We start from the raw sequence: 11,563 nt of genomic DNA on the forward strand, positions 1-11,563 counted from the left end.
GGCTTCTGTTTAGGACTATGCTTCCTCCTCACCGTCACCCAGCCGCCCTCTTTCCCCAGCTGCTTGGGATCTGCCGGGGAACAGCCAGCGGGGCCTACGCCATCTTCGGCTGCACCAGCTACAGGGGCCTGGCTAGCTACGGGTGAATGAAGGGTGCGAAGCAGAGTCTCCAATTCAGTAATCCTGGCCTCCAGAGCTGCAAATATACTACATATTCTTTTCATTGTTTTGTGTAAGGGAAACTCTGATCATGTGAAAAGCATTGGTCCCAGCATAAAACTAAGTTAAATTCCATAACCAACTTTTTGTGTCATCGAGTTCCTGTCTACATCTCAGGATTTCTTTCTGGTATCTAACAGCAGAGGGGGTACTTTTTGGCAAACTGTCCCCATTACCAAACCGATTATACTGGATGATGTTGCTGGCTGCACAATGTTGACTCCTCAGACTCATTTAAGTAAAATGCTAATTTATGCTTCTTAACTGGACAGATTGGTACCCTCCAAGTTTAGCCGACTTGTTTGGGAAGTGTACTTCACGTGGAGCTCTATATCACCACCTGTTTGAGAGAATAAGCGTCACTGGTTACAACCACTCACCAGTGGCTTTATGTTTAATGACGCACTTAATACTCATGTGCGGAATGGTTCTTCTAGAGCATTTTTGTATGTACTTGAGTAGGGCTTTTTGAAGTTTTGTGAAGACATTTCACCTCATCCAGGAGGCTTCTTCAGCTGTGAACTGGCTCTTAAACAAACCTGCTTAAGTAATGTTTTGGTTTTTTTTTTGTTTTTTTTTTTAAACTTAAATAATAAAAACACAAAAACCACTACACTTCACTGCTCATCTTTTATTTCAGCAAGAGACCTCTTTTATACCTTCACAGTAGACTTAGTGCTACAATTTTGCCTTTAGTGTTTGACACCACACCCACCACCAAGAACAATCCTTTCCTCAGTAAGAATGAATGGATAGGAGCACAGCATCAAGCAAAGTGCTGCAAATACAGTTTGTCAATTCACCTGATATGTTGAACTAAATGAATGACTTGAGGTTAACATCTGGTCAATGCAAACATTCATTGAACAAAAAGGCACAAAATGATTCCATTCTTGCAGGTGCCGCTTTACAGCAGACGGTGTAACTGTATCAGTCAAAGTGGGAGTTCATCACAATGGTTTTTATTTGGTCTGCCTGGTTTGTCAATTGGTAACAGACCCCATTTGAAAACAGGTAAAGTTGTGTAAGTGGTCAAAGTGTATAATCTATACTCTCACCCATGTTGTGAACAAGTTTTATGCATTAGCATGCAGCCTGACCACTATACTCAAACGTCAGTGCAGTCACCATTCAATGCAAAGCAAACAGTCCACACACTGGAAGAAGAGTCCCATCAGGCTGACTGCTACTCAATCCTGGTACAGCAGAAACCCAGAGAAGGTGCTGTACTTCCAAGTGCTGCCATAGATGGCTCCACGATGCAACCTGAGCCACACCTGGTCTCCTTGGAAAAGCGGCAAAATGGCGTGGTTGCTGGCCGTTTCATGGTCTGGGGCTCCATCATTGGCGTATGCCGACACCATCACCTCCTCGTTGCGCATGAGGTTAATGTAGAGTGGCACATTGATGGCAAGCTTCAGGATGTGGAAGATAAAGACATAGGTTCCATTCACAGGGCAGGTAAAGCGGCCAATGTGGGTATCGTACATCTCCCCTAGGTTGCTATGGAGCTGGTCAAATACAATCGGCTGGTCGAGATTTCCTGGAGCGAAGTTGGCAGTGCGAGAGGCAGTGAAGGCCACTCGCAGAGGCTGGGAGAGTGGGTAGAGCTGCATAGGCAGCAAGGCGGTGTGGTGGTGTCCATGTGGAGTGAGTGGGACCTCCACAGTGGAAACAGACAGGGAATCCCCATGACCCGAGTCCACAATTGTGAACGCTCCCTCCCTGTCTGGGCTGCTCACCTGAGAAGAATCACTCCAGGCTGCTGTGGAGTTGAGATGACACAGAATGCCATGTTGATTATTTTTAACTGCAGGAAGAAAACATCAAATCCCAAATTTCAGAATTTGGCTGTGGAAATATGTTGGTGGCACCAAACTTAAAATCAAAAATGGAAGTGGAAGCTGTAGCAGAAAAGACAATGGTTCCTACCACTGTTGTTATGTCTCCCTGCTCGCCTGTAGTTGTGCTGGTACCCCGAGTCCTGAGAAAAAGGCCACAGAAGCACAACAGTGACTTTTACACAGAAGGAAACAAGGACAGAAGATGCGCTTGGTATAAAATCTAAGTTGAAAAATAAAAATTCTGTAAAATGGAAAATTTTGCATCTTCATTCAAGTTGCAGAGTCATCTCTGTGGTTTTCTCTTTTCAGTTGATTTTCATGGAATGGGCCCTCTATACTTCCTGCTTTAAATCTAAATTGTGAGCAGCTGTCTGACACAAACTGGAATTTTATATTTTGTTAAAAAATGACTTTATATAAAAGTCAGGCATTGTTCAAAGCTTTTGGTGAGTGCTGATGATTACTTGTTATGGCAACCAACACAGTCAACATACCCCACAACTGTTTGCGATTGTGCAGCCTACTTTGTATAAGCAAATACACTTCTACACACCGCTTCTGATGATCTACTTGATTATGAATTTTAAAGCTGCAAACTTCCTCAAAACAGATTGTGCTTACAGAAAAACTGCCCCCATATAGAAACAAAACGTGTTCCCTTTCCACATGAACAGACTAGTATGAAAACTGCAGGACTTGAATAAGTTGTGCTTTTACTTAGTGAGCAGCTTCACTTCTGTAAATAAATTTATTTGCTTGTCAAGTAGGTTTCCCATCCTTTGCTTGGGTCATTTAATGAAATGCCTTTTTGGTTTATGGCCGTATTTAATCCATCATTTGTGCTGGGATTATAAAATGTTAAAAGATAGGTTGACTTACTCTAGCTGCATAGAGGAGGGGACCAGAGTCCCTGAGATGAGTTGGAGAGATGTAGGATCCTCCTGTAATCAGAAACTAGTTTAAGAAAACCTCAGTTTAAATTGTGCCAGTTCACAAAGATGCTTGATGAGAAGGTCATAACCCCACAATATTAAGGAAAACTTCACACATAAAAACACTTTGTGGTTGTAGGGAAGAAGAACTCCCTTAGAACAGGACGAGCCCTTCTGCACAGAGGCACAGCCACAGCTTGGGGTGGGGTGAGGAAACGCACAACAACAAAAAACCACCACAAACAAACCAAAAACGAAACAAAAAAAAAAAAAAAAAAAAAAAAAAAAAAACAAGACCAATACCTCGTTGCCACCCAGAGGAGCGAAAGGTTTGAGCCAGTGCCTTGCCACCACGTGCCATACCTCTCACAGAGCCTCTGGTGTAGTATGATTGGCTGGGTCGAGTCACACCACCCGACTGGCTTGGAGACTGAAAGATCTGTCCACCATGACCCACCGAGTAATCCGACTGGTACACTAGAGAAAATGCATCTCGATGATGACGACCGGTCTAGCAGTGACGACACAAAGCCAAGAATGCAAAACTCAACATACCTGGCTGTGCCTCCTCCTCTGAGAGGGCAAACTCGGGTGGTGTCTGGGTGCTGGCAGTGGTGTATCTGGGCTCAGTGAAAACAGAATCTGGTTTATAGGTCACCTCCCCCGTCTGAGTTAAGGAGGTGCTCACTTTAAAGACCTACAGAAAGCAGAAAAAACACAACCAACAAAAACCTCGAGGAGCTGGTTTTTTTTGGAAGTCACAAAACAGACATTGAGAAAATGTAGGCTAATGAGCTTGTTTAGCATTCATACATCCATAAGCTGTATGGGTGTTTAATAGTTTGTGGTACTAACTATTAAAATATTAGAATCTTACTTTCCAGAACTGAACCACAAAAATATTTTAGATGAGATGTCAATTTTAAATATGATGGTTCATGCACATGGTTCTCAAAAATTACCCATCTTAAGACTTCCACCAACTTTAAGTTTGTGAACACCCAGAGACTACAGCTGGAACAGCAACACATGTTCAGACACCCAGTAAAATGGAGATATAATACCCACTAACAGCCTTTGACCCATTTGCTGACACCACAAGATCTTTAATCAGAATCTCTTATCGTGAGCTGCACCATGTGTGAGAAGTCTCAGCTCTATTTCTTGCGTACAGTGAGATCTTATCTCACCTCATTTCTTTTTATATTAACACCGTCTGAATCGCATCTCAGAGAGGAGCTACAGCCCTGCACTTTGACTTTAGCCACCAATGATCAAAGTCTGAATGATACTTTGATGAAACTTACTGACTGGATGTTCTGAAACTGTGCAGAGGTCAGAGATCGCCTGGTGGGCGGTGTAGAGAAAGTCTGTCCCTGAGGGGGGGTGGAAGTGCAGGATGTTACCCCATTACAGGGCGACTGCTTCCCTGAATCTGTTACTGGTGTCTGGGAAGGTTAAAAGAAACAAAATAAAGTATTCTGGCAACACTTCACAGAAGAAGTTCTCCGATGGTGGCTAAACTAATCTACCATAGGACAGCTCTTCTCCTCCAGATTGCTGGAGGCAGTAGACTCCCGGCGAAACAGTGGCGGTGAAGGAAAAATCTCTTTTTCAGCCAACTGGAGAGACTCCTAGATTGACAACAAAGCTTAAGAGAGGCACACAGAATGCAGAGTATAACTTTATATTGAAACGAATGGCTCCTTACATGAGGTAGGGCCTTTGGGGAAAGTTCTATGTCACAGGTCTCCAGGCTCCGATTTCCATTGGTCAGACTGACTCTGCGCTCTGTAAGCCTGGTGGGCAGTGGAGTGGACTGAATATAGGAAAGGTGGATATGTCACAACTAAAAACTGTTCTCATTTTTAGTCACACCTGCTTTGTTAAAAAGGAAAAGAGCTCCTTACATGCATCGCTTTGGGTAGGACATCAATTGGGCTTCTCAAACCTGCTTTAGCTGTTTAGGTGAGATGGAAAACAAAACAAAAAATATTAGGAAATTTATTCAAAAAAAATCTAAGCAATATTTCTTTTGTATGACTAAAAGACCGACAAACTGCTAAAACACAAATCACATTTGCATATACTGCTAGTACATTTATAGGCCACACCCAAGCCTGCAAGCGCTTTCCTGAATATTACGTTTAGAATAGATTTAAATGTCTTTTTTTTTTTTAGTGTATTTCACAGTTCTGTCTTAATCCTACATCTCCCTATAGCAGCTCAACCCCTTCATAGGAGCATTGCCACGCTAAATGATGAACACATTTTTATTGAGTACTCAAATGGCTTTTTAGTCACACTGAATCGGGGGAATTTGAGGTTCAGCATCGAGCCCTAGGATGGACGTGGAGACTAGATGAGCTGGGAAGTCAAACCACTGATCCAAGTAGAATGCAACCTGCTATACCCCCTGAGCCACAGCCAGCCACGCTGACAATCACCTGTACACCTGGTAAGGTCCAGCACACTCGAAAAGCCTCCCATCAGTGATGTTTCCAACACCAGTCAAGTTCATCCATCTCAACCCTGACAAAACAGAATTCATGTAGTCATCCTTTAAACTCTCCCAGTGAGTTTATTACTACACCGGCCCCTCTCACCAGTGACACCAGATCATCAGCCACCAAGACTCTTCCCATCCAGGTTTGCTTCTTTCAATTTAGATTGTTTTATTTTTTAAATTTAAACAAAACTATATTGGATCTTTTGTACACAATCTAGATAAGGTTGGTGTAATTATACCAGACTAAGATGACTCCATCCTAACCACCATCTATTCAACATTCTGCCCTCTAAAAAAAACAAAACAAAAACAAAGTTCAGATCCATCAGGTGCAAAACCAACAGACCAAAGAACAGCTTCTACCCGTGGGCTGTGAGAACCATAAATGCAGAGTGAGCAGACCTCTCTCATACCATCACTTTGCCGCTGCTATTCATTCCAGTCCCTGTGCAATATTTCAGCAGATGTGCAACTTCCATCCCTATCCTTCGTGACCAAAGCCCCCACAATGCTTCCTGGAAGACAAACATTGTGTAGTGTTCTTATATTTTTTTAACTTTTGTGGTCTTGCTACCTTATTTCGCTGTGCGAGCAACCCTACGATGACAATAAAAGTTCTAATTTTTCTCTTTAAGTACCCAGTCCTTCCAAATTGATCTTTATATTGCATCATGAGAACTATTAATCACTGCTGCATTAGCAACCTTTACAATGATCCCAAACACACGGCCAATGCAGCAAAAACATACCTTAACCATTAAAGAGTACTTTAGTTTTCAGAGTTCAAAGCTGTGCTGGTCAATGCTTGTTGGTGGCACCTTCGCCTAGATAAGGACAAAAGGACCTCCTTCCATTGAACGTAAGCTCTGTTGACCTTTGATAAGCTTCTTTTAAAAAAGGTAAGGCCCACCTGTGCAGTTTCTTTCATCTATGCCATTTTAATTGTTGCATTTTATATGATAAAGCACTTTGTGACACCTGAGAATAACAGACCTTGTTAATTTTTTTCTCAATTTACCCAGAATGGAGGGAGATCCAGAAGGCTGTCTCTTCAGTCGGAGCTGGTCATTTGTAGGCGAGCTCTCACCATCTAGGAGAGAGTCCTGAACAGGACAGCATTAAAAAAAACAGAGCAATAAACCTTCAGTCACTGGCAAAGCTGAAAACAACAATAGTACCACCAGTTACACACAGAAAGTTGCAAACCAAAGTCCACCTGCATAAAACTGAAGGAGCCATGGATCTTTGTCATGAGCTCCTCGAGGTGTTGTCTTCTCAGGATGGGATCTTTAGGTAAGGCAGATGCAGAACTGAAAACTTCCACAGGTATATCCATGCCAACTACCTGTCAGGAATTACAAGGGGCTCATTTGTACACCTAAAAATATTTACAGAGCATCAATGTGCGTGTCTGGTGAAGATCAGCTGTTCAACTCACCAACTTTGAATTTTGCTCCTGTTTGGCCTTCTTCTCTTTCCTCTGGGAAGAATAGGATTTGAATCACCTGAGCTTTTGAGCCAATACTGGCAGATCAGTTCTTGTAATTTAAGATCAACTGACTACTTTCAATAAGTGCGCTCACCCCAGAGAATTACAGTACATCTGCAGCCCTTCCTTATAATAGCGAGTCTTTGCTGTCCCCTCCCCCGAAGTAATGCAGTCACTGGAATGTTACCTTTGCTAAACTACAGCATTAATGTTTCGTTTTATTCGTATCTCTACCTACTGAGCTGTTGTTCACAGACAGCCTGTTCTTCACCATGAGAAGAGGAATGCATAAATCATGTTATACTTCCGTTCGATTCATTCTGATACTAATATAATGAATAGTCGTCATCAAGTCACCCAGTTTTACTCATCATTGCAGATGACAACTGAAGAGCAAAAATGTTTGACTATATTTTACCAGTTTGCAGTCTGCAGACTGCTTCCTTGTGGTGGATGGAATGACTTTAGGTATTAAAGTGGCAGCTCCTCTCCATGGTTTGAGGACTGCAGTTTGCGGTGATGAAGGTTCCCCTGGGAGCTCCATATCCCAGCAGTCAGGAGGGTCCTGCTCCTTCTCACTCACATATAGTCTATTGAAAAACTGGCATACAACAGAGCAGTGGGTTGGGAACTGTTTGTATATAAAGCATTGAAATGCAGTCGAAGGAAAGGGTGGGGGAGGGGACCCTAAATGAATATTGGGCTTACCTCCTTTGAAACTTCATTTGATTTTGACTTTAGTATGGCTGACAGGGCAAAGCAGAAAAAGAAATATGGAAGTCAACTTTTTCAGGGAAAATATGGCAGTTACAGAAATACATTTCATGTAGTGATGCCTTTTAAAGCTCAGCTTAAGCAGAAACAGGGCAGGAGTGGGATCACAACACTGTCAAAACTAACCTTGGAGCTGTGCAAGGGCCAGAGAACTGTTAAACAGGAGCCCGAGGTGGGACACCTGATGCCAATACAACTACACAAAAGGAATGTAGATGGCTGCAAGTCGCAGTCTAAACAAGCAAGAAATCAAAGCCAGGAGGGGCCGTAGTCTGAAATCTCTCACCTCCCTCTATACAGTCTTATATTGCAGCTCGACTAACTCATTTTTCAGCACATGAAGTTGTTCTTTGCCTGCTACAGGTTCTGGTACTTCTAGCTTACAGAACACAACAAGGACTGCCACGGGCATTTCCAAGACAGTACAGTTTGTACAGTTTGGGTCAATTCCTGGACAGGAAACTCAGGAAGCACCAAAACAATGTCAAGGACCACCAAAACTAACCTGGTCAACCCGCTGGTAGGAAAGTACAAAATAAAAACCTAAAACACCGATCCTGTAACACATGCAAGGTTTTTCATGGCTGAAAAGTTGCTATTGAAATGTAATTATGGAATCTTACGAGTGTGGCTGGCTGAGCTCAGGACCACCTCTGGAGGAGGTGGAAGACAACTGAAGTACTTGCAATTCAACAGCCTGGTGAGCTCCTCTTTCAACTGTTTAACTGAAAAGGAAAAAGAAGGCAAGTAGTAGGGAAGATATTCTTAGTAAGGTAAATCTATATGCAAGAATATCCATGTATACCCTGAAAGGCTGAAATAAAAGCTGTGGATTAGAGAAAAACAGAAACAAAAACCTCCAAACACCTTCAAGAGGCTGAGGTGGAGGTTTATGAATATTTTGCTGTGTTTTTCTTGCTGTTCTTTGAATTGTAGACATTGCTTTTTGCAGCTGGTTGTAGGGCTTTGTGTCTAATATGTTAGAATTACAGGAGCTCTAGAGATCTTTCCGGTTTTTGCACTCACACGAGGATCCAGCCACCGGCTTGTCTTTTCCCTCCAACAGGTCCATGTAGGCCAGAGCCGCCTGCTCCATTTGCTCTTGTAAACTACAGCGAACAGAAAAGAGATGTCAGTAGCTATATCCTGAAATTCAAGCCACCCTGTGCCTGACATCTACAAAAATTCTATGTCAACACTCAACTTCCACTCAAGGGCAGAAAACTTGGCTCAGAATTTGTGGCCTCCTGAAAATATTGTGACATGACCAATGAGAAGTGAAAGACTCGGGTCAGAAGTTTCAGTCATTTCAGTTGCTACGTCACCTTCAAAGGAGGAAGTTCACCATCTTATGGTCACTCTCACCTCAGTCTGTTATCTCTCTTGACTCCAAGCAAGGTGGTGAGCTGGCTCAGACTATGTAGCTGCTGGCCTGGAACGCATGGTGCCTGATTCTGGCCGGCCAAAAGGTCTCTCCTGACATGCTCCTTTTGCAGGCTAGCAAGGAGGTGCTGGACCTGGAGTACAGTGGCCAGACGTCGCCTCTCTTCCTCCACTATAGCTACTTGCTCCTTCTTCATGGCTTTCCTCTGGGCCTTAATCAGCTGCAGGGGAGGATTAAAGGAGTTTTCAAATTCTATAGCTAGTTGTGAGACTTCTGACTATACAACAGTTTAATTTATATAATGCATGTGAAGACATGAACGTGCATTTATTTACAAAGTACAGTTCAAATGCAGTTTTAGACCAGATCGACATCAAAACAAAAGGAAAGACAAAAACAAAACAAAGAGCACAGGTTACATTTCTAACTGGGTGGGCAGCCTACAGCCCACCAATATCATCAGATTACCAGGTGTAATTTTGGATATGCTTATCTAATGCACCGGAGCCAAACACAGCACAAGCAACCTAATACCCAGGGCATAATAACGCCTCGCCAGGATATAAAGACAAAGTGACCAGACACATTTACATTCTGAGTCAAGCCATCCAGGGTTTTGTGGAGCTCTCGTGCAAAGTCCAAGTTGTGCAGCACCTCCTCATACTTTTCCACAGCCGCCTAAAATGGAAATGGAAAGCTCAAATCACCAGTGCAGGTTCTAGAGACAGAGCTCATTTAAGAAATCACTACTAGCTGGACTCACCATTTGATCTTTGTTTAGAACCTCACCCTGCTTCAGTCTCTTCCTGTAGCCGAGCAGTTTCAGCTGTGGGGACAACACGCGTCACAAACAGCAGGCGCCCACTTTTACAGCACTGTCAGAAACTTACCTTCTTTTTCTCTAGGTTGCGAATTTTGTGTTTGAGGCAGATGAGGCCATCTTCTATGTAGGTTTCATAGCCGTAGTAAGCAGTGGAGATTTCCATGTTGAGCTGCAGCGTGTTCAACCCAGCAGGTGAGCCCATCTTCAGGATACCATCAGTGACCGAGTCCTCTTCTCTTCCTTTTGACTTCTCAGGTGGAAAGGTGATATCCAGGGTAGGTGAAGGAGATAGCTGCACCATAGTGAGCTCCACACTGCTATGAAAAAAACAAAACATCATCAAAGCTGGAGAGGAAAGATCCTGTTGTTGCTTGCAGTGTTTCAGTAGAAACAGTGGCTGGGTGGACAGAAGAGTTTGGGCAGCCGCCAACCCCGTGACAAAGCATTTATCCCGGCCACTGAGCAGCCGGCTGTCCCTGGATGAATCATGAAAGGAGCAGAAGCAGAAAGCGCAACAACGCGAACAACGTGCGCAAAAAGATGGTTTTTGTACATTTTCATTTGAACTAAACAGTCTTGTTTAAAACATCCACGTGATTCATTTTAGCCTCACTTGTTCTGCTGACTTGTCAGGGATTCATATCAGCAGAATGGGCTTCATTAAACAACATATGAGGAATTACAGCGTTTGGCTCAAGGTTCCTCAGGCTGCAGTCAAATCCCGATTAAAAATCCACGCAAACTTTCCTGCAGATATCGCGTCAAAAGAGCAGACACTTAGCGGATCAGAACTTTGCCTTCATATTGTCGTCATTTCAAATTGTATCACTACAGACGCAGCAGCGTATCATTTCAAACAAACACCCACCTGGTAGCTTGTAAAAATTCCCACAGGAAGTGCCGCCGGACAGCTGCAAGCTCCAAACCAATCCCCCTCTTTTCTAACCGCGATGTTCAGCTGGCAGAGGCCACGCGGGTGTCGGCTCACACCTTTATATACTCTGCCGCTTTACACATGCCCTGCTGGGGCCGAAAGAAATCAGCCACCCCACATCCGGTTCTAGTACCTGTCGGTGACCAGACCGGATTCTCTCTGAAACATCATTACATCACTTTATAACAATATTTCACAAGTGATTTGATGGATGGAAGCATTTTGTGTGTTTTGTTGTTGGTATAAATAATTCAACTGAATCATGAAACGAGTTTACACGCTGTTCGTTCATGACATAGTTCTGTTTAAACCACAGACTGTATTTAAAAGATAGAAGTAGTCATCTCTGCATTTAGAAACATCACCTTTACCTTTTCACTCAGGTTATTTGATGTATCTGTTTATTCATTTATGAGCAAAACGTGACCGTATTCGTACAAGAGTGTGGGAGTGCAAGGTTATTAGTTATTAGTTAGCTGTCTCCAAAAACTATTTTTGTCACACAAAAATAGTTAGTGACAAAAAACTAGTTTGTGACAAAAAGCTATTTTTGTCCCACATAGAAACATGCATCATGGCAACTTTTGGAACCAGCCTCAAGTGACCACTGGAAGAACTGCAGTTTTTGGAACTTTCAACACAGATCTTTCTGCTC

At 43.1% G+C, this 11,563-nt stretch overlaps 1 protein-coding gene across 6 annotated transcripts; it reads right to left on the bottom strand.

Annotated features, from left to right (window-relative positions):
- Window positions 1–835: 835 nt before the first annotated feature.
- caprin2 (caprin family member 2) lies at window positions 836–11,007 on the bottom strand. Of its 6 annotated transcripts, none has more exons than XM_026147901.2 (21): window positions 10,843–11,006; window positions 10,042–10,288; window positions 9,915–9,977; window positions 9,743–9,829; window positions 9,133–9,371; window positions 8,794–8,876; window positions 8,391–8,492; window positions 7,702–7,739; window positions 7,412–7,594; window positions 6,943–6,984; window positions 6,721–6,849; window positions 6,523–6,607; window positions 4,906–4,955; window positions 4,707–4,814; window positions 4,528–4,629; window positions 4,303–4,443; window positions 3,551–3,692; window positions 3,299–3,472; window positions 2,943–3,004; window positions 2,152–2,203; window positions 836–2,029 (listed from the first exon to the last, which is right to left on the bottom strand). In XM_026147901.2, the coding sequence occupies exons 2-21, from the start codon at window positions 10,273–10,275 to the stop codon at window positions 1,410–1,412; spliced, it is 2,736 nt and encodes a 911-aa protein (XP_026003686.2). In that variant the 5' UTR covers window positions 10,276–10,288; window positions 10,843–11,006; the 3' UTR covers window positions 836–1,409. The 6 variants fall into 6 exon arrangements, with proteins under 6 accessions (XP_026003686.2, XP_026003684.2, XP_026003688.2 ...); XM_026147899.2 differs by having other exon boundaries at window positions 10,042–10,291; XM_026147903.2 differs by having other exon boundaries at window positions 3,359–3,472; window positions 10,042–10,291; window positions 10,843–11,005.
- Window positions 11,008–11,563: the final 556 nt, after the last annotated feature.

This window comes from Astatotilapia calliptera, chromosome 17 (assembly GCF_964374335.1).
Source record: "Astatotilapia calliptera chromosome 17, fAstCal68.1, whole genome shotgun sequence".
Taxonomy (NCBI): Eukaryota; Metazoa; Chordata; class Actinopteri; order Cichliformes; family Cichlidae; genus Astatotilapia; species Astatotilapia calliptera.